At 70.5% G+C, this 24,475-nt stretch overlaps 2 protein-coding genes across 2 annotated transcripts; one reads left to right on the top strand and one right to left on the bottom strand.

Annotated features, from left to right (window-relative positions):
* Window positions 1–269: 269 nt before the first annotated feature.
* INPPL1 (inositol polyphosphate phosphatase like 1) lies at window positions 270–16,320 on the top strand. The gene is made up of 28 exons (XM_064441612.1): window positions 270–485; window positions 5,712–5,775; window positions 6,430–6,580; window positions 6,676–6,796; window positions 6,871–7,008; window positions 7,096–7,186; window positions 7,420–7,509; window positions 7,982–8,080; window positions 8,221–8,371; window positions 8,634–8,740; window positions 8,999–9,101; window positions 9,189–9,385; window positions 9,718–9,835; window positions 10,767–10,863; window positions 10,949–11,087; window positions 11,164–11,263; window positions 11,351–11,439; window positions 11,534–11,615; window positions 11,733–11,822; window positions 11,933–12,046; window positions 12,141–12,229; window positions 12,327–12,414; window positions 12,513–12,668; window positions 12,744–12,828; window positions 13,151–13,300; window positions 13,394–14,147; window positions 14,603–14,730; window positions 15,110–16,320. The coding sequence occupies exons 1-28, from the start codon at window positions 298–300 to the stop codon at window positions 15,198–15,200; spliced, it is 3,870 nt and encodes a 1,289-aa protein (XP_064297682.1). The 5' UTR covers window positions 270–297; the 3' UTR covers window positions 15,201–16,320.
* A 912-nt stretch (window positions 16,321–17,232) lies between these two features.
* On the bottom strand, window positions 17,233–23,204 carry PHOX2A (paired like homeobox 2A). The gene is made up of 3 exons (XM_064441613.1): window positions 22,867–23,204; window positions 20,281–20,468; window positions 17,233–19,004 (listed from the first exon to the last, which is right to left on the bottom strand). The coding sequence occupies exons 1-3, from the start codon at window positions 23,084–23,086 to the stop codon at window positions 18,570–18,572; spliced, it is 843 nt and encodes a 280-aa protein (XP_064297683.1). The 5' UTR covers window positions 23,087–23,204; the 3' UTR covers window positions 17,233–18,569.
* Window positions 23,205–24,475: the final 1,271 nt, after the last annotated feature.

The following is a 24,475-nucleotide window of genomic DNA, read 5'->3' as shown; positions in this document are numbered from 1 at the left end:
CCCCGTCTCCCCGGTGCTCCTTGCCCCTCCCGCCGCTCCACCCGGTGCTCCTTGCCCCCCTCTCCCCGTGTCCCCCGCCCCCCGGTGCTCCTCGCCTCCCCCCCGGTGCTGCCCGTCCCCACGGCGTCCCCCACCCCCCGGTGCTCCCCCCGGTGCTCCCCCCGGTGCTCCTCGCCCGCCCCCCCGTTGCCACCGCCCTCCCCGCCCCGCCCGCCCCGTTTCTCCCCGCCCCCCCGGTGCTGCCCCCGCCCGCCCAGCGCCGAGCGCGGCCCCGCGGCGCGGCCCCGGCGGCGGAGCATGGCGGGCGCGGGGGGCGCGGGGGGCGCGGGGGGGCCGCCGCCTCCGCCGCCGCCGCAGCCGCCCTGGTACCACCGGGACCTGAGCCGGGCCGCCGCCGAGGAGCAGCTGGCCCGGGCCGGGCGGGACGGCAGCTTCCTGGTGCGGGACAGCGAGAGCGTGGCGGGGGCCTACGCGCTCTGCCTGCTGTGAGTGGGGGGCGTGGGGGGCAGCGGGGGGGAGTCCGAGGGGGGTCCGGGCAAGTAGCGGGGGGAAAGCGGGCGGGGGGTCTGCGGGAGCGCCGCGGAGGGGCGCTGAGGGGGGGTCCGGGGGAGCACTGGAGGAGCACTGGGGGGGCACCGGGGGAGGTCTGGAGGGGGTCCGGGGAAGTACCGGGGGGTTATCGGGGGGAGCACCGGCGGGGGGTCTGGGGGGGCATCGGAGGGGGTACCTGGGGAGCACTGGAGGAGATCTGGGGGGGCACCGGGGGGAGGGGTCCGGGGGAGCACTGGAGGAGAACTGAGGGGGCACCGGAGGGGGTCCGGGGGAGAACTGGGGGGGCACCGGAGGGGGTCCGGGGGAGCACTGGGGGGGCACCGGGGGAGGTCTGGAGGGGGTCCGGGGAAGTACCGGGGGGTTATCGGGGGGAGGACCGGCTGGGGGTCTGGGGGGACATCGGAGGGGGTACCTGGGGAGCACTGGAGGGGGTCCGGGGGAGCACTGGAGGAGAACTGGGGAGGCACCGGAGGGGGTCCGGGGGAGCTCTGGAGGAGAACTGAGGGGGCACCGGAGAGGGTCCGGGGGAGCACTGGAGGAGCACTGGGGGGGCACCGGGGGAGGTCTGGAGGGGGTCCGGGGAAGTACCGGGGGGTCTGGGGGGGCATCGGAGGGGGTCCTGGGGAGCACTGGAGGAGAACTGAGGGGGCACCGGAGAGGGTCCGGGGGAGAACTGGGGGGGCACCGGAGGGGGTCCGGGGGAGCACTGGAGGAGTACTGGGGGGGCACCGGGGGGAGGGGTCCGGGGGAGCACTGGAGGAGTACTGGGGGGGCACTGGGGGCGGTTCGGAGGAGCACCGGCGGAGGGTCCAGAGAAGTACCGGGGGGGGGGGAGAAGCGGTGGGGGGTCCGGGGGAGCACTGGAGGAGTACTGGGGGGGCACCGGGGGGGGGCACCAGGAGGTCTATGGGAGCACCGAGGAAGGACTGGGGGAGCACTGGTGAGGTACCATGGGGAGCACCAGGGGGATCTGGGGGAGTACTGGGAGGGTTTGGGGGATCACCGGGGGATTTGGGGGACTACCAGCAAGGTACCGGGGGAGCACTGGGGGATCTCTGGTAACACTGGCAGCCAAGGGGGGATCCAGGGGACAGCGGTGGGGCATTGGGGGGGTCCGAGGAGAGCACGGGGGAGGATCAGCACGGGTACCGGCAGGGATCCTGGGGGAGCTTGGTGGGGGAGCACCAGTGAGGTTCTTGGGGGCACAGTGGGGGGCACTGGAGGGGATCTGGGGGAGCACCAGGGGACACAGGTGGGGGGCACCAGCACCCAGAGGGCAGCAGGCACGGGGGGTGGACCCACTCCGGGGAGGCATACTGGACATGGGGGTCACCAGGACTAGGGGGTCTACTGGGAACTGGGGGGGGAGAAAGAGGCAGTGCTGGTGGCGGCAGGATGGGTGGTGGGTGACCAAAGCTGGGGGTGGGGGTCTGGGGGGGTGCAGGCACGGGGAGACCCGGGGGGTGCAGGGGGGCACTGGCACTGCTGGGCGCCAGGGCACTGGGGGTTCAGCACCTGCTCTGGGCTGGGGGTCCTGGAGGACCAGGCACTGACAGACTGGGGGGGACTGGGGAAACTGGGGGTCCTGGGGCTCTGGGAGGGCACAGGCACTGTGGGGAGCAGGGCCAGCTCTGGGGGGTCAGGCGTACCTTGGGGGTCTGCAAGCATGGGGACCCCTGCCCTGCATTCTGGGGGTCCCTAAGCTCCCCCGTGAGGCTGGGGGAGCATCAGCCCCTGCTCTCATGTCTGGGGGGTCCCCAGCCTATTGGGGCTACTGGGCGGGGGGACAGCTCTGTGCCCGTGGGTCACGCTGAGGGGCTCTGTGGCTCCTGTGGCAACGCCGGCTGGTCCTGGGCCAGGGGTGAGTGCTGACAGGCCGGGGGGTCGTGGGGCGCTGCCACCCCCTGCCCGGGGCCGAGCGCGCGGTGGCACTGGGGCAGCAGCGCGGCTGTCACCGTGCAGCGGAGCTCGGCCGCCCCGCCATCCCCCGGGCCTCGCCGGCACCTCGGCGTGTTGGCGGTGCGGCTCAGAGCCGTGCCGGGGTGCTCCCGGGGCGTGCCGCCGGCTCTGCTCGCGGCCGGCTGCCTGCACCAGCGCCGGGACCTTGATGTGGTTGTGGGGCAGGCGGTGCGGCACGGCGGCCGGGGCACCTCGAAATGAGGCTCTTCCGCTCCCCAAGAGGCCGTGGGCGCCGGCAGCCGCTGGCTCCTTACGGCAAATGACGGAGAACCAGGAGTCTGCCGCGAGCTGGCCTGCCCTGGCTTAGGGCTGTGCCGTGTGTCGTGCCGGTGCAGGGCGTGCAGCCTCCGCGGTGGCACCGGCCTCCTTCCCTGCGGCCGGTGGCTCGTGCAAATTTGGTTTCCCAGCCACGTGGGCACAGCGTGGCCGTGGGTGCTGGCTCCCCACCTCGAAGCCAGGGTGGTGAGCGGCACAGGGGACACGGCACCGGCAGCACGGCGGAGGGTGAGCACGCCTCGCCCCTGCAAATACCGGTGCTGGGGTAAGGGGGGACCATCCCCGGCATCTGCCCCTGCCTGGCCCGGTGCCGGCGGTGGGACGTGGCATCCCCACTCGCGGGCCAGCTCGGAGGAGGCCGGTGTCACCCTGTGCCGCTGGCTCTGGCAGGCTGCCCGGCCCGGTTATGGCTTTTCCCTGGGGCTCGCCGGCTCCAGCCTCCACCGCCAGCGCCCTGCCGCCCGCCCGGCTGCGGCTGCCGCGTGGCTGTGCCGAAGGCCGAGACCCTGCCGCGGGGGCAAAGCCCGGCACGGGGATGCCATAGCAGGCGGCTGCGCCAGACCCTGCCGCGGCGAGGGCTGGTGGGAGTCCCTGGCCGGGCGGTGGGCAGCGGTGGGCAGGAGCGTGTTGCCGTCCCACCGAGCAGCCCCGCTGCCGGCACGGGGGCGGCCAGGGCTGCTGGGCCCATCGTCGGCAGCGGCTGCCGCCGGGGCCTAAAAATAGCTGCGGGGGCAGGAGGAGGAAAGGGAACTGCGCCGGGATCCCGGCAGCGCCGTCTTCCTTTAACCCTCCCGCCGACGTGCCGCGGCCTCCGCTGGGCCGGCCACGGCACGCCGGCGCTTCACCGGAGCAGGCGGTGCTGGCACGCGGCAGTGGCAGCCCCGGAGAGCGTGGGCATTGCCGGTTGGCAACTGGTGGGCGATGGCAGTGGGGACGGTCCCCGTGAGGCGTCCCACGGGAGGGTGGGGGACCGGAGCCCCCGCCCCAGCTCTCTGCTGGTTCATGGGGACCGCGGTGCCCCCCTCGCCGGGATGCAGGCGGCGGTGGGTGCGCGGGTGGTCCCCGCTGCGCCGGCTGGGCTGCGGCGGGATGCCGGCTGGCGCGGCAGAGCCGGCGGGGAGCCCCGGCGCTCGCCGGCGGCCGCGCTCCCACATAATGGCTCTTTGTGCCGGCGGCCCCGGCGCTCTCTGGCCCCCTGGGATTACTCACCAAAATAGCAACCGCAGGCGGCGCGGGGCTGGGCAGCTGGGGGGGCAGCCCCCCGAGGACGGCGCACATGGGGGTCCCCTGCAGCCCCCCCCCCACCTGGGGTCCCCTGTACCAGCCCCTGTGCTGGGGGTCCCAGGGATACCCATAGAGTAACGCCTTGCCACCCTGATTTGGGGTTCCTTGTATGGGGTCCCCCTTGCCCCCCCGATTTGGGGTTCCCCCCCCCCATTACCCCCCCATTGGGGTTTCTGCTGCGGAGACTCCAACTGGGCTTCCCACAGAGACCCCTTGTGACACCCCCGTCAAGCTGGGGGGCTCTGTGTACCCCCCCACAATCCCACCAGCTGGGGGGCCCCAGATGGAGCCCCTGACACCAGTTTGGGGTCTTCCATGTTGACAACCCCCTGATTCCTTTGAGTTGGGGACCCTCCACGTCCCTCAGAGGGGCTTTCCCATATAGACCCCCTTACCCCCCCTCTGTGAGGGTTTTCCATGTAGCCCCCCCAGAGAGGGTTCCCATTCATCCCTCCCCAAGTTGGGGGTCCCTTATGATCCCCAGCTGGGCATTGGGGCACCCTGGAGCAACCCTGGTGCTGGGGGAGCAGGTGCTGCACCCCTGGGGTGCCACACCTGCCGTGGCAGGGTTTGGTCCTGTCCACAGGTGTGGGGGGGTGCAGAAATGGGGGATCCCCTTTCTGGAGCCCGTGGGAGGATGCTCACGCTGTGCCCCCACTCGCTGGGGGAGCCGGTGGGGGGGACGGGACAGGGACCCGGCACCGTGGGGAGCGGGGTGGCACCAGGGGACCCGGCATCGCAGGGGACGGCACCCTCTCTGGTGGCACAGCATGGTGGCGGGGGGCTGCTGCCTGGCCCCGGTCCCCCAGCCCCGCGGCGGGGTGCCACCAGGGCAGGGGACACCGCAGCCGAGCTTGGTCCCGCTGACAGGTGGCCCTGGCGCGGTGACAGCCGCATCCGTGTTCATGGTGATCTCCGAGAGTGTGGTGGCCGGGGGCCAGCCCGGCAGCCACCGTCCCTGCCGCCGGAGCCGGGTGCGGGGAGGCCTGGCTGTGCTGGGGGTCCCCGGCTCATGGTACCCCCCTGCCGCGGAGAGGGCACGCGTGTAGGGTCCCAGTCCCGGTCCCCGCACCCGCTGGCATCGGCACCCCGTCTCTCAGCGCCGCCCGTCACCCCCTGCCCCGGGATCGCGTCCCTGGTTCCTGTGAGCTTCCATTGAAAAATAAATTGTTTCCTGGCCTCCCGGCTGCCAGCGCCTGCCTGCTCCTGCCTGCTCCTGCCTGCGCTGCGGGCAGGGGACACCTGCTCCGGCACACGGCTGGGCAGCGGGGCCGGGATCCATGGCATGCCATGGGGCAGGCTGCAGCACTGTCTGGGGACGTGGGGCTGTCGATTGTGGGGTCTCCCTCAGAGCAAGCGGGGGATCGCTCTGGGACCCCCCCAGCACCCATCTGGGACCCCCACCGTCCACCCTGCAGGCATTTTTCTGTGGGAGCCAGGCTGAGGCCTGACAGCTCATTGCATGCCACGAGCAATGGTGCTGCCGGAGCTCCTTCTGGCTGCGGCTGCTCGTGTCTGGCCGGTGAGGCGGGGGTCCCGCAGGATGGGTGTCTGGTGTCCCTCGGGGGGGCGTGCAGGCAGGTGGGGGGGATGCTGCCCCCCGGCATCCTCTGCCTGACACCCCCCCCCGCTGCCCACAGGTTCCAGAAGCACGTCCACACCTACCGCATCCTGCCGGACGAGGAGGACTTTTTGGCTGTGCAGGTGGGCAGTGCCCCCCGCCCCCGTGACATGGGCCACCCCCCAGCTCTTCGGGAGCAGGGGGCCCCCAATACGGGTCCAGTAGGGGGGTCCCGCTGCTGGAGGTCGGGGCGCTTGGATCCCCAGCCTGCGCCTGGCTCCTGCTGGGGGGTGCGAGCTGGGTGGGGAGGTGCTGGGTGAGCCCAGCACCCCATTTACAGCCACTTGCACCCCATGTTTGCCAGGGCCGAGGGGGCTCCATGCCCCGCAACCCTCCTTGGGCTGGGTGCAGGGAGCAGGGCTCGGCGCTGTGCCACGAGCATGCCCGGCTCTCCGGCACGGCCGGGCGACTTGGCAGCGCCCATCTTGGCCGGCCGGCTGGGCCGCCGGGTATTTTTAGAGCAACAGAACCCCCTTTGTGCCGTGCGGGCCGGCAGGAAAAGCCGCCCCCGGGAGGGAGGAGGCCGAGGGATGGCCGCTGCCTGCACCCTGCCAGCCCTCCCGGCAGGCAGCTGCGGCACGGCGGCGGGGTGCCACGTGCGCCGGGCCCCGCTCCCTGCGGGGCTCAGCCTTGGGGCTGTGGGGTCAGTCCCCCACCCTGTGTGTGTGGGGGTGTCCCTGCGTGGGGGGCTGCGGGTGACCCCGCAGCGGGTGCTGACGGTCCCCGTGTCCCCGCAGACGTCGCAGGGGGTGCAGGTGAGACGCTTCAAGACGCTGAGCGAGCTGATCGCCCTGTACCTGCAGCCCAACCAGGGGCTGGTCTGCACCCTCCTCTTCCCCGTCGAGAGGGAGAAGGAGAAGGAAAACGTGGAGGACAGGGACTACTCGGGTACGGCAGGGCGACCCGGGCGACGGATGGGGTCCTGGGACCCCCGGGTCCCCACAGGGGCTGTGACCGCCCCACTTCTCCTCGCCCCATTGCAGATGGAGAGGATGAAAAGCCCCCGTTACCGCCACGCTCCGGCTCCACCAGCTTCTCCAGCACCTCGGCAGGGCTCAGCCCCACCGGCCTGGGGCCGGCTGTGCCAGAGGGGATGGCGGAGAGGTGAGGGTCTGCACCCCTGCCCGTCCTCTGCCTGTCCCTGCCGGCTCCTCATCCTCCGTGCTTCCTCCCTGCAGCACCAATGGCCTCAGCAGCATCTCCCACGAGTACCTGAAGGGCAGCTACACGCTGGACCTGGAGGCAGTGAAGGGGGGTGCCAGCAGCCTCCCCCACCTCAACAAGACCCTCGTCACCTCCTGCAAAAGGCTACACAGGTGGGCGCTGGGCACTGGAAGGGATGGACGGACAGACAGACGGCCGGTCGTGCTGCCTGCTGAGCCCTCTCCTCTCTCCCTCCCCAGCGAGGTGGACAAGGTGCTGGCGGGGCTGGAGATCCTCTCCAAGGTCTTTGACCAGCAGAGCTCCCCCATGGTCTCCAAGATCCTGCAGCAGGTGAGGGGGATGCGGGGACACGGCGGTGCCACCCCCCCACCCCGGGGACCGTGCCCACAGACCCGCCATGGCACCATCCACGGGGACACGCGGGTGCTGGGAAAGCCAGTGCAGAAACCCACCCATCCTACCCTGTCCCGTGGTGCTGGGGGGTGGTCCCTGCCCCTCCAGGGGGCTGGGGTGGCTCTGGGGGTCCCGTCCCAGTGCCGGCCATGACATGCCGGGGGTTTCAGACGGCGGGGCAGAGCGGGGAGCAGGAGCTGGAGAGCCTGGTGCTGAAGCTCTCCGTGCTGAAGGATTTCCTCTCCAGCATCGAGAAGAAGGTGAGGCCGGGGGTGCCGGGGTGGGGGTCCCGTTACAGGGGTCTGCACTGGGTCCTGCGCCTGGGTGCGGCCAGGGCACGATCTGGATGGTGCCGGGGCCAAAATGAGCCACCTGGGTGGCACAGGGAGAACCCCGTGGGCGGTGGGGCTGGGGGAGCTGCGGGTCTGATGGAGCTGGGGGGGGCTAGGGGGAGTTGGGGTGCTGGGGGGCTGATTGAACTGGGGGGGTAGGGGGAGTGGGGGGCTGGGTGTGCTGGGGGTCTGATGGAGCTGAGGGGCTAGGTGGAGTGGGGGGGTGTTGGAGCTGGGGGGATGGAGGGGGCTGATGGGCTGGGGGGGCTGGTGGGTTTCGTGGGGCTTGGGGGACTGATGGAGCTCGGGGTGGCTGGTGGAGCTGGGGGGCTGGTGGGGTTGGTGGGGCTGTGGGCCGTGGGGCCCGCTGCTCGGCTGATGCCGGCGCCGGCTGGGCCAGGCGCTGAAAGCCCTGCAGGAGATGAGCTCGGCCGCCCCCGCCGCCCCCGCCCAGCCCCTCTCCCGCAAGGCCAAGAGCATCCCGGTGCAGACCTTCGAGGTGAGTCCCGGTCCCCGCCTCTGTGGCAGAAGGGTCCCCGCGGGGGGGTTGGCATTGGTGTAACACCGAGGGTGCAAACCGGGGGCAGCGGGGGGGGGCTGAGTGCCTGGGATGTCCGTCCGTCTGTCCCTCCACCGCAGGTGAAGCTGGACGTCACCCTGGGCGACCTGACCAAGATCGGCAAGTCGCAGAAGTACACGCTGAGCGTGGACGTGGAGGGGGGGAAGCTGGTGGTGCTGAAGAAGCAGAAGGACTCCCAGGAGGATTGGAACACCTTCACCCACGACAAGAGTGAGTGCGGGGGCACAGGGGGGCGTGGGGGGGGGGTCCCTGCACTCCGGGCTGGCAACTGGGGCTGACTTTGTGCTGGAGCGGAGGGGGAGCGTCCCTCTGGGACTTGGTGGTGGGGTGGGAGCAGCTGGTTGTCCCCATCTTTGGGTGCCCCTCCACCCTGGGTGTCCCCCAGACCCAGAGCTGGGGGGCGGGGGTCACGGTGCCCGACCGGAGCCCAGCGTCGCAGCCCCACCCCCGACCTCTCCTCGCTCTCCCCCAGTCCGGCAGCTGATCAAGTCGCAGCGGGTGCAGAACAAACTGGGCATCGTTTTCGAGAAGGAAAAGGATAAAACGCAACGGAAAGACTTTGTTTTTGTCAGCGCCCGGGTGGGTCGCGCTCTGCCGGGATTGGGGGGCTGGGGGTACCCATCACGGGCACGGGGGTGGACAGGATTTAAGCCCTGGTCCCCCACGGGGGCTCAGGGACGGGTGCTGGGTGCCCGGTGGCTGGGGGGTGTCTCCAGGGTGGTCCCTGCCCAATCCCCCGTGCCGGGGAGGTGCTGAGTTTGGCCAAGTGGAGTTGGGGGGTTTCAGGGGGGCCACGGGGAGCCCCTCTGCCCCCCCTCACCACTGCCCACCCCGCAGAAGCGAGAGGCTTTCTGCCAGCTCCTGCAGCTGATGAAGAACAAGCATTCCCACCAGGACGAGCCCGACATGATCTCCATCTTCATCGGCACTTGGAACATGGGTGAGCGGGGCCGGGGGGGTCCCGCTGCGGGGGGTGGGGGCTGAGCCGCTGGGGTCCCCTCCTGACCGTGCTGCTCCCCCATCGCAGGCAGCGTGCCCCCGCCCAAGAACATCACGTCGTGGTTCACCTCCAAGGGTTTGGGGAAGACGCTGGACGAGGTGACGGTCGCCATCCCCCACGACATCTACGTCTTCGGCACCCAGGAGAATTCCCTGGGGGACAAGGAGTGGGTGGATTTCCTCCGCGCCGTGCTGAAGGACTTCACGGAGGTCGAGTACCGCCCGGTAGGAACCTGGGGGTCCTGGGGGCCACGGGACACGGGTACTGGTGGGGTGACGGAGCTGGGCGATACTCGGCATCCTCCAGCTCCCGGCGAGGCTGTGGGTGCTCCGGCTCCGCCGACGCTGGGCGTTTTGGGGTGCATTTGTGGTGCTGGGGCAGCCGTGGGTGCTGGTGGCGGTGGGTTTTCCCCAGGGATCAGCCCTTGGTGGGAGTCGCTGGGGTGAAGTAAGGGGGCTTCTGCACCCGAGGGGCACCCTGCGCCCGCGGGCCGGGGATCCGCTCCCCGGTGCGTCCCAGCGGAGGCGGGGGTCTCACGGTGGCCGCGGGTCCGCAGGTGGCCATGCAGTCCCTGTGGAACATCAAGGTGGTGGTGCTGGTGAAGCCGGAGCACGAGAACCGCATCAGCCACGTCAGCACCTCCAGCGTCAAGACGGGGATCGCCAACACGCTGGGTAGGGGCCGGAGCCGCCGGGCGCGGGGAGGGGGCTGTGCGGGGTCGGGGGGGGTGCACGCTGCACGAGGCGGGGTCTGGGTGCATGTGTGTTGCACAGGGAGGGGTCCTGGTGCTGTGTGTTGCACAAGGAGGGGTCCAGGCACGTGTGCATTGCATGGGGAGGGGTCCTGGAGCACATGCCTCGCACGAGGAGGAGCCTGGGCCTGCGTGCGTTGCAGGGAGGGGGGTCCTGGTGCTGCATGCATTGTATGGGGAGGGGTCTGGGCGCGTGTGCCTTGCACGAGGAGGGGTCTGTGCATGCGTGCTTTGCACGAGGAGGGGTCTGTGCACGCGTGCTTTGCACGAGGAGGGGTCTGTGTGCGCGTGCCTTGCACGAGGAGGGGTCTGTGCACGCGTGCTTTGCACGAGGAGGGGTCTGTGCACGCGTGCTTTGCACGAGGAGGGGTCTGTGCACGCGTGCTTTGCACGAGGAGGGGACTGTGCATGCGTGCTTTGCACGAGGAGGGGTCTGTGCACGCGTGCTTTGCACGAGGAGGGGACTGTGCATGCGTGCTTTGCACGAGGAGGGGTCTGTGCACGCGTGCCTTGCACGAAGAGGGGTCTGTGCACGCGTGCTTTGCACGAGAGGTCTGGGTGTGTGCGCATTGCACAATTACACGAAGAGGGATTGGGCACATGTACGTTGCACTAGGAGGGGTCTGTGTGTGCGTGTATCACACGAGGAGGGGTCTGTGCATGTGTGCATTGCACGAGGAGGGGTCTGGGCGCGTGCCAGGAGCCTGGGCACAGCGCAGTCTGGGTGGGGTCTGTGCCCTGTCACCGGGGCTTGGGGGCACCTGGGTCCCCGTCCCCATGGGGGGGGCATCCTGTGGGTCCCGGGGCAGCTGCCCACTGGGGCCTGATCCTGCCCCGACCCCGTGTCCCTGCAGGGAACAAGGGAGCCGTGGGCGTCTCCTTCATGTTCAACGGCACCTCCTTCGGCTTCGTCAACTGCCACCTCACCTCCGGCAACGAGAAGACGGCACGGTGAGCACCCACACACCGGGACGGGCCTCGTCCTGCCCCGGGGCTGTGACACCCCCGTCCCCATGTGTGTCCCCCCCCCGGGCAGGAGGAACCAGAACTACCTGGACATCCTGCGCCTGCTCTCGCTGGGGGACAAGCAGCTCAGCTCCTTCGACATCTCCCTCCGCTTCACCCACCTCTTCTGGTTCGGGGACCTCAATTATCGCCTGGACATGGACATCCAGGTGAGGGGGGAGGGCGGTGGGGGGTGGTGGGGGGCTGTTGGTGTGCCCCCTCCGTGCCAGCCCTTCTGTCCCACAGGAGATCCTCAACTACATCAGCCGCAAGGAGCTGGAGCCGCTGCTCAAGGTGGATCAGCTCAACCTGGAGAAGGAGAAGCACAAGGTCTTCCTGCGCTTTGGTGAGGGCTGGGGGGAGTCCAGGGGGGTCCGGGGAGGGCAGCCCCCGCTGCCAGGACTGTCCTGACCCCCCCCCGCTGTTGGCGCAGGCGAGGAGGAGATCACCTTCCCCCCCACCTACCGCTACGAGCGGGGCTCCCGGGACACCTACGTCTGGCACAAGCAGAAGCCCACGGGGGTAGGTACTGGGGTGGAGTGGGGGGGGTCAGGTGGTGGTGGTGGTGGGGACACCCCAGGCTGAAGCCCACCCCCCCACTCCCCACCCCTGCCAGGTCCGCACCAACGTGCCATCCTGGTGCGACCGCATCCTCTGGAAGTCCTACCCTGAGACTCACATCAACTGCAATGCCTATGGTGAGCTGCGTCTGTGTGCCCCCTGGACATCATGTGTCCCCCCAGGACACTGTCCCCCCCACCCTGGGGACAGCCCCCTCCCCACCCTGACCCCCCTCCAATCCCGTCCGGCCACAGGGTGCACGGATGACATCGTCACCAGCGACCACTCGCCCGTCTTCGGCTCCTTCGAGGTGGGGGTGACGTCCCAGTTTGTCTCCAAAAAAGGTGCCTGTGCCAAAGGGGACACCCCGCTCCCCTCCCTGGGGGTCCCACCCCTCCCTTGAGAAGGGAGAGTCCCGAGGGGGGTGGTCCTGATGCCTCACCTCTCCCTGGAGGGCTCTCCAAGTCCTCCGAGCAGGCGTACATCGAGTTCGAGAGCATCGAGGCCATCGTGAAGACAGCCAGCCGCACCAAGTTCTTCATTGAGTTTTATTCCACCTGCCTGGAAGGTGAGGGCTGGTACGGCAGCGGGCGGGTCCCGGGGGGGCTCGGTGCGCTCCCAGGGGGCTGACAGGGGCCATGCCATGTCCCCCCCCACCGCAGAGTTCAAGAAGAGCTTTGAGAACGACAGCCAGAGCAGCGACAACATCAACTTCCTCAAGGTGCAGTGGTCGTCCCGGCAGCTGCCCACGGTGAGGAGGGGCTGGGGGTGAGCAGGGCTGGTGCCGGGGAGGGGCTGCTGGCAGGGAGACCCCCTCCAGTGCCACCATCCCATCCCCTCGCCTGCAGCTGAAGCCCATCCTCTCCGAGATCGAGTACCTGCAGGACCAGCACCTCCTGCTCACCGTCAAATCCCTCGACGGCTACGAGTCCTACGGTGAGTGCCCGCGCCGGCTCCCCAGCACCGCGCCGCTTTCCCGGGGGGGTCCCTCAGGGTTGCGGACCCCCGACCCCCCCCCACACTGCCATCCCCAGGGGAGTGTGTCATCGCCCTGAAGTCCATGATCGGCAGCACGGCGCAGCAGTTCCTCACCTACCTGTCACACCGGGGCGAGGAGACGGGCAACATCCGTGGCTCCATGAAGGTCCGGGTGCCCGCCGAGCGCTTGGGGACCCGTGAGAGGCTCTACGGTGAGGATTCCCCCCCCCGCCCCAGGGGTACGGCGGGGACGGGACCCCCCGTGCTGAGCCCCTGTCCTCTGGCAGAGTGGATCAGCATCGATAAGGACGAGACGGCAGCCGGCAAAGGGAAGGTGCCGCTGGGTGCCAGAGCCAACCAGGACTATGCCAAGTACGGGGGACAGGGCTCAGTGGGGCGGGGGAGCACCGGTGGCCCCCAACTGGGGGTCCTGGGGGTGTGGGAGGGCTCAAGCATCCCCCGGTGGGTCGGGGGCACAGGCGTTGCTCAGAGCATCCCTCGGGGGGTGGCGTGTGTGACGTGGTTGGGGACAGGCCCGGTGCTGGCTCTGCCGCGCGGGCCAGGGATGGGGGGCTCGGTGCCTCCGAGAGCAGCATTGGCCCCGTCCCGGGGGTCTGAGCCCCGTCCCGGGGGGCTGGACCCTGCCCCGGGGCAGGCGCGCCCCATGGGGCACCCAACACCTCTTGTCGCTCAGGTCGGTGGGACGGAAGCCCACCGGTGCCGAGCTGCCTGCTGCCGCCCCGGCAAAGCTCCCGGAGGAGCCCGAGAAGGGCAGCGCCGCGCCAGCCCCCCGGCCCCCCGCCCCGCACCGCGGCACCAGCAGGGATGACACTGCCCCGAGCCGGTGAGGGGGGGACGGGCAGGGCTTTGGGGGGGACACCCACCAGCTCTTCCCCCCCCATGTCTGGGGGTGCCACGCTCACCCCTGTGCCCGCAGGTCCAAGGTGGAGGCGACGCCGGAGCCAGCGGTGGGGCCGTTGAAGAACAGCTTCAACAACCCAGCGTACTACGTGCTGGAGGGGGTCCCGCACCAGCTGCTGGCGCCCGGGGACCCCGGCAAACCCCCCGCCCCCAAAGCCAAGGTGCAGCTGGCGGTGCCCGAGCGACGCCGGCACCCTTCGGCCGGGCAGCCGCCGGCATGCCGCGGTGAGGAGAGCTCCTCGGACGAGGACGCCGGCACCCTCAACCTGCCGCCGCCGGATTTCCCCCCGCCGCCGCTGCCGCGGGAGCTGGAGCTGCCCCCCAACCCCTTCTATGCCGGCGCCAAGGAGCTGCCGGCGCCCACCGGGCGCGAGGAGCCCAAACCGCGGCCGGCCGCCGGCGGTGCCGCCTTCGGCGAGTCCCCCCCGCCCAAGCTGCACCCCCGGACCCCGCCGTCTGCCGGGGCTGGCTTTGGGCTGGATGGGCCCGGCGGGACCCCCGCACCCGGGGGGCTGCCTGCACCCGGGGGGCTGCCAGCGGCGGGGGGGCTGCTGGACGACCGCTCCTGCTCGGTGCTGCAGATGGCCAAGACGCTGAGCGAGGTGGACTACGCCGGCGGGAAGGGGAGGGCGGCCCCCCCACCGCCACTGCTTGCCAAGGGGGGGCGGTTGGAGCTGCCCCCCCGCTGCCTGCACCCCGACTACGGCCGCCCCCTTGCCTTCCCCCCGCACTCCATCCGGGAGAGCATCCAGGAGGATTTGGCTGAGGAGGTGGGTGTTGGGCAAGACCTGTGGGGCCAGGGGCTGCCTGCACCCCCCGCTTCCCTGCCTGCACCCCTGCCTGCCTGCCTGCACCCCCCCTTCCCTGCCTGCACCCCCCGCCTGCCTGCCTGCACCCCCCGCTTCCCTGCCTGCACCCCCCGCCTGCCTGCCTGCACCCCCTGCCTGCCTGCCTGCACCCCCTGCCTGCCTGCCTGCACCCCCCCTTCCCTGCCTGCACCCCCGCCTGCCTGCCTGCACCCCCCCTTCCCTGCCTGCACCCCCCGCCTCCCTGCCTGCACCCTCTGTCCCAGGGAGCAGCCGCGATGGGGTGGGGGTCTGGGCACGGCCACCAGCACTAGGAAGAGACCCTCCACGGTCTCAGGGAGGGTCCCATCCTGGGGGGGGTCCCACCCTGGGGGGTCCCGCTGGGTGGCAGGGCTGACGGCGCGGGTGCTGCCGCGCAGGCGCTGTGCCAGGCGGGCCGTGGCGTGGGCGCCGTGCCCGGCGTGGGCGAGTGGCTGCGAGCGCTGGGGCTGGAGCGGTACGAGGAGGGGCTGGTGCGCAACGGCTGGGACGACCTGGAGTTCCTCAGGTGAGCAGCCCCCCCCACCCCGGGGCGGTACTGGGGGACCCCAGCCCACACCCCTACCCCTTGCCTTGCCAGCCCTGGAGGGTCCCCATCCTCCCCAGGGAGTCCTGGTGGTGCCTGGGTGGGGACACCCCTAGTGGGTGCTGCATCTGGGGGTCTCTGCTGCGTTGGGGGGTCCCTGCTGCCCCCCAAGGGCTCCCTGATGCAACGGGGGGGTCCCTGCTGACCCCCAGGGCTGTGAGCACCACACTGGGAGCAGGGAGGAGGCTGGATGGGCACCCAGGAACCTGAGCAGAGGCTCCTGCACCCACTGAGGGGGTCCCCACCTGGGCTGGGGTACCCCCTGGGGGCGGTGAGCCCCACGCCTCCACTCCCTCCCCAGCGACATCACGGAGGAGGACCTGGAGGAGGCCGGCGTGCTGGACCCCAGCCACAAGCGCATCCTCCTGGAGAGCCTCCAGCTCCGTAAATAGCTGCGGCCGAGGGTCCCGCATCCCGCGGCCGAGGGTCCCGCATCCCGCCAGCACCAGCGCAGCCAGCATGAGCAGCCGGCGGGAGCACCGGGACCCCCGTGGCCACCCCCTGCCCTGGGTGCTGGGTAACGGGGGCGGGGTGGGGGTTCTTGGGAGGGAGGGAAGGGGAGGCGGCGGGTCCTGGTCAGACAATTTCAGGGGGGGGTCCCGCCGCTGGGGCCTCCCCTCGTTTAAGTTATTTCTTATTTATTGAGAGAAGGAATGAGCATTCGTCTTGTGGGGGGGGGGCCCTGTGGTCGGGGGAAGGTTTTTGGGGTGAACCCAGGGAACCTCTGGCGCCCACCGTGGCCCCTCACAGCCTGGGAGGAGGAAGAGGAGGAGGAGGAAGCTGTGAGCAAAGTCGTGTTTCAACCCAAGTGCCTTCGTGATGCCCGGCTGGTGCTGAGCTGGGATGTGGGGCAGGATGGGATTGTGGAGGCTCTGCTGGCCCCCACGGACGACACCGGGCAGAGCTCGGGGTGCCCCTCCCCACCCTGGGGGTCCCCTCCCCACCATGGGGGTCCTGCCGCAGCAGAGCTGGATCAGTGCCTTCGCCCAACCCCCCTCCCCGCCCCTAGCCACCACCAGTGCCTCCGGGATGTCCCCCCCAGCTCCCAGGTCACCCATTAGGTACTTGCTGGATCCGTCCCCTCCGGGGGGCTGCGTCGCCCTCGGTGGCAGCGGGGCTGGCACCCACGTCCCCCCATGGGTGCTCAGCCCCCAGCCTCACCAAGTGCCCTTCCGGGGTGGGTGCGCAGGGTCGGGGTCCCCAGAACGGGCGTGTGCAGGGTGGGGGTCCCCCAGCTGTGCATCCACCCACTTTCCCTGCCTGGTGAAACCCCCCAGCCCAGCTCCTCGGACCCCCGGGACCCCCAGCCTCCCCGCCCAGGCCCCGCTGCTGCCGCTCCGGCTGAGATGAAGGATGGGCCGGACCCCCGCCGGCAGCCCCCTCCCCCCCCGCCCTTCGTTAGCTAACGGGGCGTTTGGTGTGAACTTAATCCTACTAAAAATGCGTCGTGTTGTGCTCCGTAGTTTGGTGGATTGTGGTTTTTAAATCATGAGCTATTTTTTTAATGTTCAATGCAATGCTTGTTATAAACCTCTCGTCGTGCGTTGGGGGCATTTCTGGGGGCACCACGGGAAGGGGGGGGATGAGGAACTGGGATAAGGAACCAAGTCCCATCATGGTCCAGGATCCTCCACGGTGGCCGTACTGGTCCCAGCACGGTGCAGGACCCTGGGGGCTGCCCATACTCATCCCAGCGTGGTTCAGGACCCTCCAAACTGGCGCTACTGGTCCCAGCAAAGCGGGGTTCTGGTCCCCTGTCCCTTCCCTGAGGAGCAGGCCCGTGGGTGGGATGCTTCTGCTGCCCCCTTTGGAAGATCCGATTCCCACCCCGGTCCCCAGCTGTCCCCAGCACACAGACCACCCCCCCCATCCCTGAAACCCCCTGCAGACCCCGGCCCAGGACCCCAGTGGCACATCGTGGTGCTCCCTTGCACCGCGACCGTGCGGCTCGCCCCCAGCCCGCCCATCCTGGGGGGGTGCAGGGCCCCTGGCCCCCCCCCCAGCCCCCCTTACCCCAGCCCCCCCCCCCTCGCTGCGCCACCCCCCGGGATGCTCCTCACTGCCATCCCGGTGCTCCCTGGGGACCTTTGCCGCCATCACCACCCCCCCACAGGGCCCCAAGGGGGCTGGCGGGGGGCATGGGGCACCCCTGTCCTCACCCCAGCCTCCGGGGGGCTGCCTATGGGGGGCGACCCCAGGTCCCTGCAGCTGCTCAGGGTCTTTTGGGGGGGGGCCCAAAACATGCCTAAGGTGATAGGGCTGGGGGTCTGTGGCACCCCAGCAACACCTGGGGGGCCCCTGGCTAGCTCGGGGGGCCTCGGGGCGGGGGCTCGGCTGCGCAGACCCCCCCCAGTCTGTAGCTGTGGGGTGGTTGGGTGGGGGGTGTTGCAGCAAGGGCAGGGACCCAGTGAAATCTTCAATAAATTAAGTTTTATTTGGATTAGTGTCATTTGCAAACGGGGTCAATAAATTACAGAACGGTTAAAAACGACAACAAAAAAAAAAAACAACCCAGAAAGAAAAAAGGTGAAACCCAAACCCACCTCAGCCGGGACGGGGATGGGGGACCCTCAGTGGGGAGGGGACGGGGACCCGCTGCTGCCGCTGCGCAGACACACAGACAGGGACGCCGGCACGGCCACGCCGACGCTCACCGCGAAGCCCACCGGCACGGGCAGCACCGGCGAGTGGGGGCAAGGGGCCGAGCTGCACCCCGGGACCCCCCAGGACCCTCTGCGAGGTCGCTGCCGAGCGGTGGTGTGCTGGGTGATGCCGGCTGCAGCCGCGCCAGCTCCGGCGGGAGCCTCCTTCCCGCTCCCAGCACGGTGGTGACGGCCAGCGAGGGGTCGCGGCTCCTTCGGGGGGTCCCACAATCTGCTCGGGGGGGGTCCATCCTGTGCCAGCCCCTCTCCGGGGGAGCTGCGGTGTCACCGGGGCGGCTCGGCCCTGGCACAGCAGGACGGTGACAGTTCCCGGTGCCTCGTCCCCGTTGGCAGCATCCGCAGCGTTGCCGGTGAGCGCAAAGCCCAGGTCTTGCGTTTGCCCCTCAAAATCCCATCGCACCCGGGGCGGGGTGTCTCCTCCTCTCCAGGCCTGCCAGGCTGGGGTGCTGTTGTGGGTGGGGGCACATCCATGTCCGCAGGTGGGATTGGGGGGGGGGCATCACCCCCGTCCCCCGTGCTGAGGGGTCTCTTGCTGCCGAATTCCCAGGCACTGCTCACTCCGCGGCCCCCAGAGCCCCCAACCCTAAAGTGCTTCCTCACCCCATGGAGGAGGGAGGGGTCTCCTGTGGGGGGGGCTGCCCAATGCTGGAGCATCCACAGCACTGTGGGGAGCCCCACGGCTGCCCTCACTCCTGGAGTGCACCAGGAGCCCCCCAAAAGCATGCTGGAGCAATGGCTACACCCAGACACACCAGCCGGGCCGGGGGCTGCCGTCCCCCCCCTTTGCACCCCCATGATCCTGCACCACCACGGTGTGGGCAGGAGCCAGTGGCAGGGGCTGCCCCGAGCTCTGGGTCCATCCCATCGGCGCAGGGTCTGGAAGAGGGTGGGGGGGGGGTCCCGTGGTCCCCCCCAGGGAGCAGCCTCTGGTGTGGGTGGCCAGGCAGGGATTTGGTGGGGGTGGGGGGGGTCCCCAGTCCATCTCTCTGCCGGAGCATCATTGCTGGGTCCGCGGTGGGAGCGTTGGGGTGGAGGGTGCGGGGCGGCGGTGGGGGGGCCGGGGGGGGTTCGGTGCGGCCGGATCCGGCGACCGGCGCATCAGAAGAGGTTTGTCTTGAGGGCGTTGGGCTTCCGATGGAAGGAGGAGAGGACGCCGGAGAAAGGTCCCGGCACGGCTTCGGCGGGCTGCCAAGCCTTCAGCAGGTCAGCGGCGTTGGCGGTGCCGCTGCTGGTGCTCACGCCAGGCCAGATGGGTGCCTTGAGGGGCTGGGGGGGGTGGCCGGGTCCCATGGGTGGCCCCGCACTGGGGCTGGGGCTCAGGCTGCTGCCGGGGCTGCCGAGGCTGCCGGCGGCAGGCAGGGATGCCGTGCTGTCCGGTGTCGGGCTGCAGTTGGACTCCTTGGACTCGTCGTCTTCCGAGGAAGAGCGCGGTTCCGACTTCTTGCCGGTGGTGCCGGCTGCGGTGCCGGCGCCCTTGGCATTGGCCGCCCGCTCCTGCTTGCGGAATTTGGCTCGGCGGTTCTGGAACCAGACCTGGGCGGGGGGGGGATGGAGGGAATGGGAGGACCCTGCGCCACGATCCCCACGACTTTGGGGAACCCGTGGGGTGTGGACAGCTCTGCAGCCCCCCCACCCCCGCCACGCCGGGGTGCTCGCCCTGGGGTGCCCCTCGCAGCGCCCCCAATCCCACGGGTGAAACGTTTTCCACAGCACGGGGGGGTTTTGGGGGGGGGGCGGGTGTCAATATATTTAAAACCAGCGATGGGCTTTGCGGTGTTGACGCCGGGCGCTGGCACTGCTGCGGTGCTGCGGCACGAGCACCGCGATGGCAGGGGGCTCTGCAGGGACACCCGGGCGGATGGGGAGGGGGCAGCCCTGTGGGTGCCCATCCTTGGGGACCAGGACCCTCCCCAGCCCCATGGTTTCCCCATCCCTGGGGTCCCCCACAGTGCCCAAGAGCCCCGCAGTGCCTGGGCCCACGCGGGGGGGAGCAGGAGCTGCCCCAGACCACCCATTTTCCACCCAAACCCAGAGGGGAGCTGGGGCTGAGGCTGGGTGGGGTCCCCTTCCCTGAGCCTTGTGCACCCCAGTGCTGCGGCATCCGGGCTGGGGAGGCTGATGGACAGACCCCCTCCCACTGTGGGGTGTCACCCGCCCTTATTCTCCCCCCGAGCAGTGTCCCCCTCTCCGGAGGGGTCACCCTGGCTGAGTCCCTCCGAGGGGCATCGTCCCACTGAGTGCCTCTCCCTGCAGCGAGACCGGGCACCCCGTGGGGACGGTGGTGCTGACAAAGTGGGGGGTCTGCACCCACGGGGGGGGTCAGAACCCACAGACGGGGGGTCAGAACCCACGGGGGGGGGTCGGAACCACAGAGGGGGCGCTGCACCACCACGGGGCTGGCGTCCGTCCCCCACCACCTTCACAAATCCGCCCGACCTCGAAGCGCTTGGGACTGCAATGAAGCTCACGGTGCTGCGGCGTCCCATCCCCTTGCCGCTGCGGTGACAGAGCCGGGTGCCGGGCCCCTCCCTGTCCCCCCCATCCCAGCCGATCCCCGGTCCCGGCCAGGGCGCCCAGAAAACACACGGACTCATCTGAGTCACGGTGGGGGGGATCCCTGCAGCGAGTCCCCGCTGCTCCCCCGCCACGACCCCAACGCAGGCAGCGAAGCGGCCGGGGCCTGGGCAGGCTCCCGGCCTGAGCCCGATGTCGGGGCGCAGCCACCTGCACCCCAGCTCCGGGTGTGGTGGCACCAGAGCCCCCCCCCCGCCATCGCCGGGCCCCCAGCCACGACCCGCCGGCAGCTCACCTGCACCCGGGCCTCGGTGAGGTCGATCTTGAGGGCCAGCTCCTCGCGGGTGTAGATGTCTGGGTAGTGCGTCTCGGCGAAGACCCTCTCCAGCTCCTTCAGCTGGGAGCTGGTGAACGTCGTCCGGATCCGCCGCTGCTTCCGCTTCTCATTGATGCCCGACGGGTCCGAGAAGAATTTGTAGGGCACTGGGGAGGAAGAGGATGGCATGAGCGGGGCTGGCCCTGCGGGCAGGGAGGGCAGGGGTGCACCGGGTTCGGTGTACTGGGCTGGGCAGGCAGGATGCACCGGGCAGGGCCCACACGGCAGGGCCACACCGGGAAGGCATGAACCGGGAAGGGATGAACCGGGCAGGGATGAACCGGGCAGGGACGCACCGGGCAGGGATGAACCGGGCAGGGATGAACCGGGCAGGGACACACCGGGCAGGGATGAACCGGGCAGGGATGAACTGGGCAGGGGCACCGGGCAGGGATGAACCGGGCAGGGACACACCGGGCAGCGACACCGGGCAGCGACACCGGGCAGGGACACACCGGGCAGGGACGCACCAGGCAGTGATGAACCGGGCAGGGACGCACCGGGCAGCGACACCGGGCAGGGACGTGGGGCAGGGACGCACCGGGCAGGGATGAACTGGGCAGGGACGCACCGGGCAGGGACGCACCGGGCAGGGACGCGGGCAGGGACGCACCGGGCAGGGACGCACCAGGCAGTGATGAACCGGGCAGGGACGCACCGGGCAGCGACACCGGGCAGGGACACACCGGGCAGGGACGCACCGGGCAGGGACGCACCGGGCAGGGACGCACCGGGCAGGGACACACCGGGCAGCGACACCGGGCAGGAACACACCGGGCAGCGACACCGGGCAGGGACGCACCGGGCAGGGACGCACCGGGCAGGGACGCACCGGGCAGCGACACCGGGCAGGGATGCGGGGCAGGGACGCACCGGGCAGGGTCGCACTGGGCAGGGACGCACCGGGCAGGGACGCACCGGGCAGGGACACCGGGCAGGGACGCACCGGGCAGGGACACCGGGCAGGGACGCACTGGGCAGGGACGCACCGGGCAGGGACGCACCGGGCAGGGACGCACCGGGCAGGGACACCGGGCAGGGACGCACTGGGCAGGGACGCACCGGGCAGGGACGCACCGGGCAGGGACGCACCGGGCAGGGTCTCACCGGGCAGCGACACCGGGCAGGGACGCACCGGGCAGGGACGCACCGGGCAGGGACGCGGGCAGGGACGCACCGGGCAGGGACGCACCGGGCAGCGACACCGGGCAGGGACGCACCGGGCAGGGACGCACCGGGCAGGGACGCACCGGGCAGCGACACCGGGCAGGGACGCACCGGGCAGGGACGCGGGCAGGGACACACCGGGCAGGGACGCACCGGGCAGGGACGCGGGGCAGGGACGCACCGGGCAGGGACACACCGGGCAGCGACACCGGGCAGGGACGCACCGGGCAGGGACGCACCGGGCAGGGACGCACCGGGCAGGGACGCACTGGGCAGGGACGCACCGGGCAGGGACGCACTGGGCAGGGACGCACCGGGCAGGGACGCACCGGGCAGGGTCGCACTGGGCAGGGTCGCACCGGGCAGGGACGCACCGGGCAGGGTCGCACTGGGCAGGGACGCACCGGGCAGGGACGCGGGCAGGGACACACCGGGCAGGGCGGGCAGCACCCCCGGGCACGGCGGCGGCGGGGCTCGGGCGCTGCATCCCCGCGCCCCCCGGGTCCCTCCTCTCGTTGCCGCCGGCGCCCCCGCGGCGGGACGCGGGGCCGGGGCGGCGGGGGCGGGGGCGACGCGGTGCGGGACCTGGGCCGGGGCGGGTGGGGGGCGGTCGGTACCGTCCGACGGTCCCTTCGTTGTCGGCGCATCCGCGGGTAGCGCGTCCGCGGCGACAACGAAAGCGGAGCGGGGAGGGGGGGCCCGGCGGCAGCGACCCCCGCCCAGCCCCGCTCCGGGGCCGCCGCCGCTTCGGGGACCTCGGGAGCTCCGCGACCACCCACCGGGCGTCCGCGGTACGGGGGATCGGGGGCACCGGGCACCGGCCGTACCGAGCACCGGCGGTACCGGGGATCCAGGGCACCGAGCACCGGCGGTACTAGGAATCGATGGCGCCGGGCACCGGCTGTACCGGGCACCGGCGGTACCAGGAATCGATGGCGCCGGGCACCGCCGGCAGTTGTTCCCGATGGCATCGAGCCCTGACAGTACCGAGCACCGCCGGCACCGGGCATCTGCGATACCGATCACCGCCGGTACCGGGGACCGAGGGCACCGGGAACGGGCGACACCGATCACCGGCGGTACCGGGGATGGAGGGCACGGAGCACCGGCCGTACTGAGCACCGACGGCAGTCGTTACCGGCGGCACCGGGCAGCGGGAGCCGATGGTCCACCGAGCACCGACGGCACCGAGCACCGGCCGTACCGAGCACCGCCGGCCCGGGGCAGCGGCGGGGGCGGGGGGGGGGATGCTCCGCGCTCCCGACCAGCGGATGCTGGGGGTGGGTCGGGGGGGTCCCCTCGGTGACAGTGGGGTCGGGGGGCCCCCGGGTCCGTTACCTGCCGAGTAGGGCGAGGGCTGGTGGTCGCGCAGGGCGCCCAGGGCGCAGCTGGCGGAGGCGAGGGGGGGGCAGGCGGGTCCGGCGCCGAAGCCCCCCCGCATGGGGCTGTACTGGAAGGAACCGGCCTGGCTGCAGGGGCTGAACTCGTAGGCGGACGCCTCCATGGCGGCCACGCAGGAATCGTAGGAGTTGAGGTAGGAGTAGTCCATGGCGAACATGGAGCGGTCCCGGCTGCCGCCCGCCCGTTACCGCCGCCGCCTGCCCGCCGGCCCCCGGCCCGCCCCCGCCATCCGCCGCCCCGGCCCGCCCCGGGCCGCCGCGCCCCGTAAATATACCGGCGGGGGGAGCGGCGGACAAAGGCTGCGCTCGCCGGGGGCTTTTGCATGACAATATCTCCCGGGGACGGCAGGAGCGGGAGGAGCCGCCCCCCACGCCCCCCCACCCCCACCCCTCCCCACCCGCCCTTAACCCTTCGTGGGAGCCGGCCGAGCCCCGCACCCCGCCGCCCCGCTCTGGTCCCGGCATCCCCGCACGTCGGGGGGCGGCGGGGAGCGACCCCTCTGCCCACCCCGCCCCCGCGGCGTACCGGGACTCGGCAGGGCCTCCCCCCCGGAGCCAGCACCAGTGGCATCCTGCACCAGTCCCATTGCCATCCCCAGCCCCATTCCCAACTGCATTCTCCAGCCCCGTCTCCGCCGCGCACCCATCCCTCCCTATAAACCCATCCCATGTCCATCCCATCCCACACAAGACCCATCCCCAAGCCAACCCATTCCTTTCTGGTCCCATCCCATGCAATCCCCATCCCATCCCTTTCCCATCCCATCCCCAAGCCAAACTATTCCTTTCTGATCCCATCCCATCCACATCCTCATCCTAGCCCCATCCTCATTCCATCCCCTTCCCATCCCCATCCCCTCCCCAAACCACCCCTGATTATATCCTGTTGCATCCGAAAAGCCATCCTACCCCATCCCACCCATATCCCAGTCCCCATCCCCAGCCTATCCCATCCCATAACATACCCATCCCAAGCCCATCCCCATCCCAATCACCAAACCATCCCATATAATCCCATCCCACCCCAAACACCATCCCATCCCATGTCCATACCAATTCTCATGCCCAAGCACCCCTCATCCCATCCAATCACTAGCTGCATCCGAGGCCACCCCATCACCACCCAATCCCTATTGCTGTCCCATCCCTGTCCTCACCTCCATTGCACCCCAATTCCATAACATCCCATCACACCCCATCCCATTCTGCCACATCCCATCCCATCTCATAACATCCCCATCCAATCCCACCCCCATCCTCATCTTTATCCCATCCCATTACCATCCCTGCCCTATCTCATCCCATCCCATCCCCAAATGATCCCATCTGATCCCATGCCAAACCCTACCCCATCCACATCCATTTTATCCCATCCAATCATATCCCATCCAAGCAAAGTCCCCATTCCAATACATCCCATTTCCATTGTCATCCACTTTCCCTTCCCCATCCGATTCCATCCAATTCCCATCCTACCCGATCCCAACCCCATCCCACACCCTCAAATCCCTATACCATCCCCGTCCCATTCCCATCCTACCCCACCC

The sequence above is a fragment of the Phalacrocorax carbo genome, chromosome 1 (genome assembly GCF_963921805.1).
Source record: "Phalacrocorax carbo chromosome 1, bPhaCar2.1, whole genome shotgun sequence".
In the NCBI taxonomy this organism is placed as follows: domain Eukaryota; kingdom Metazoa; phylum Chordata; class Aves; order Suliformes; family Phalacrocoracidae; genus Phalacrocorax; species Phalacrocorax carbo.
The sequence above is the reverse complement of the archived record's forward strand: the minus strand, read 5'-3'. Positions and strand labels throughout refer to the sequence as shown.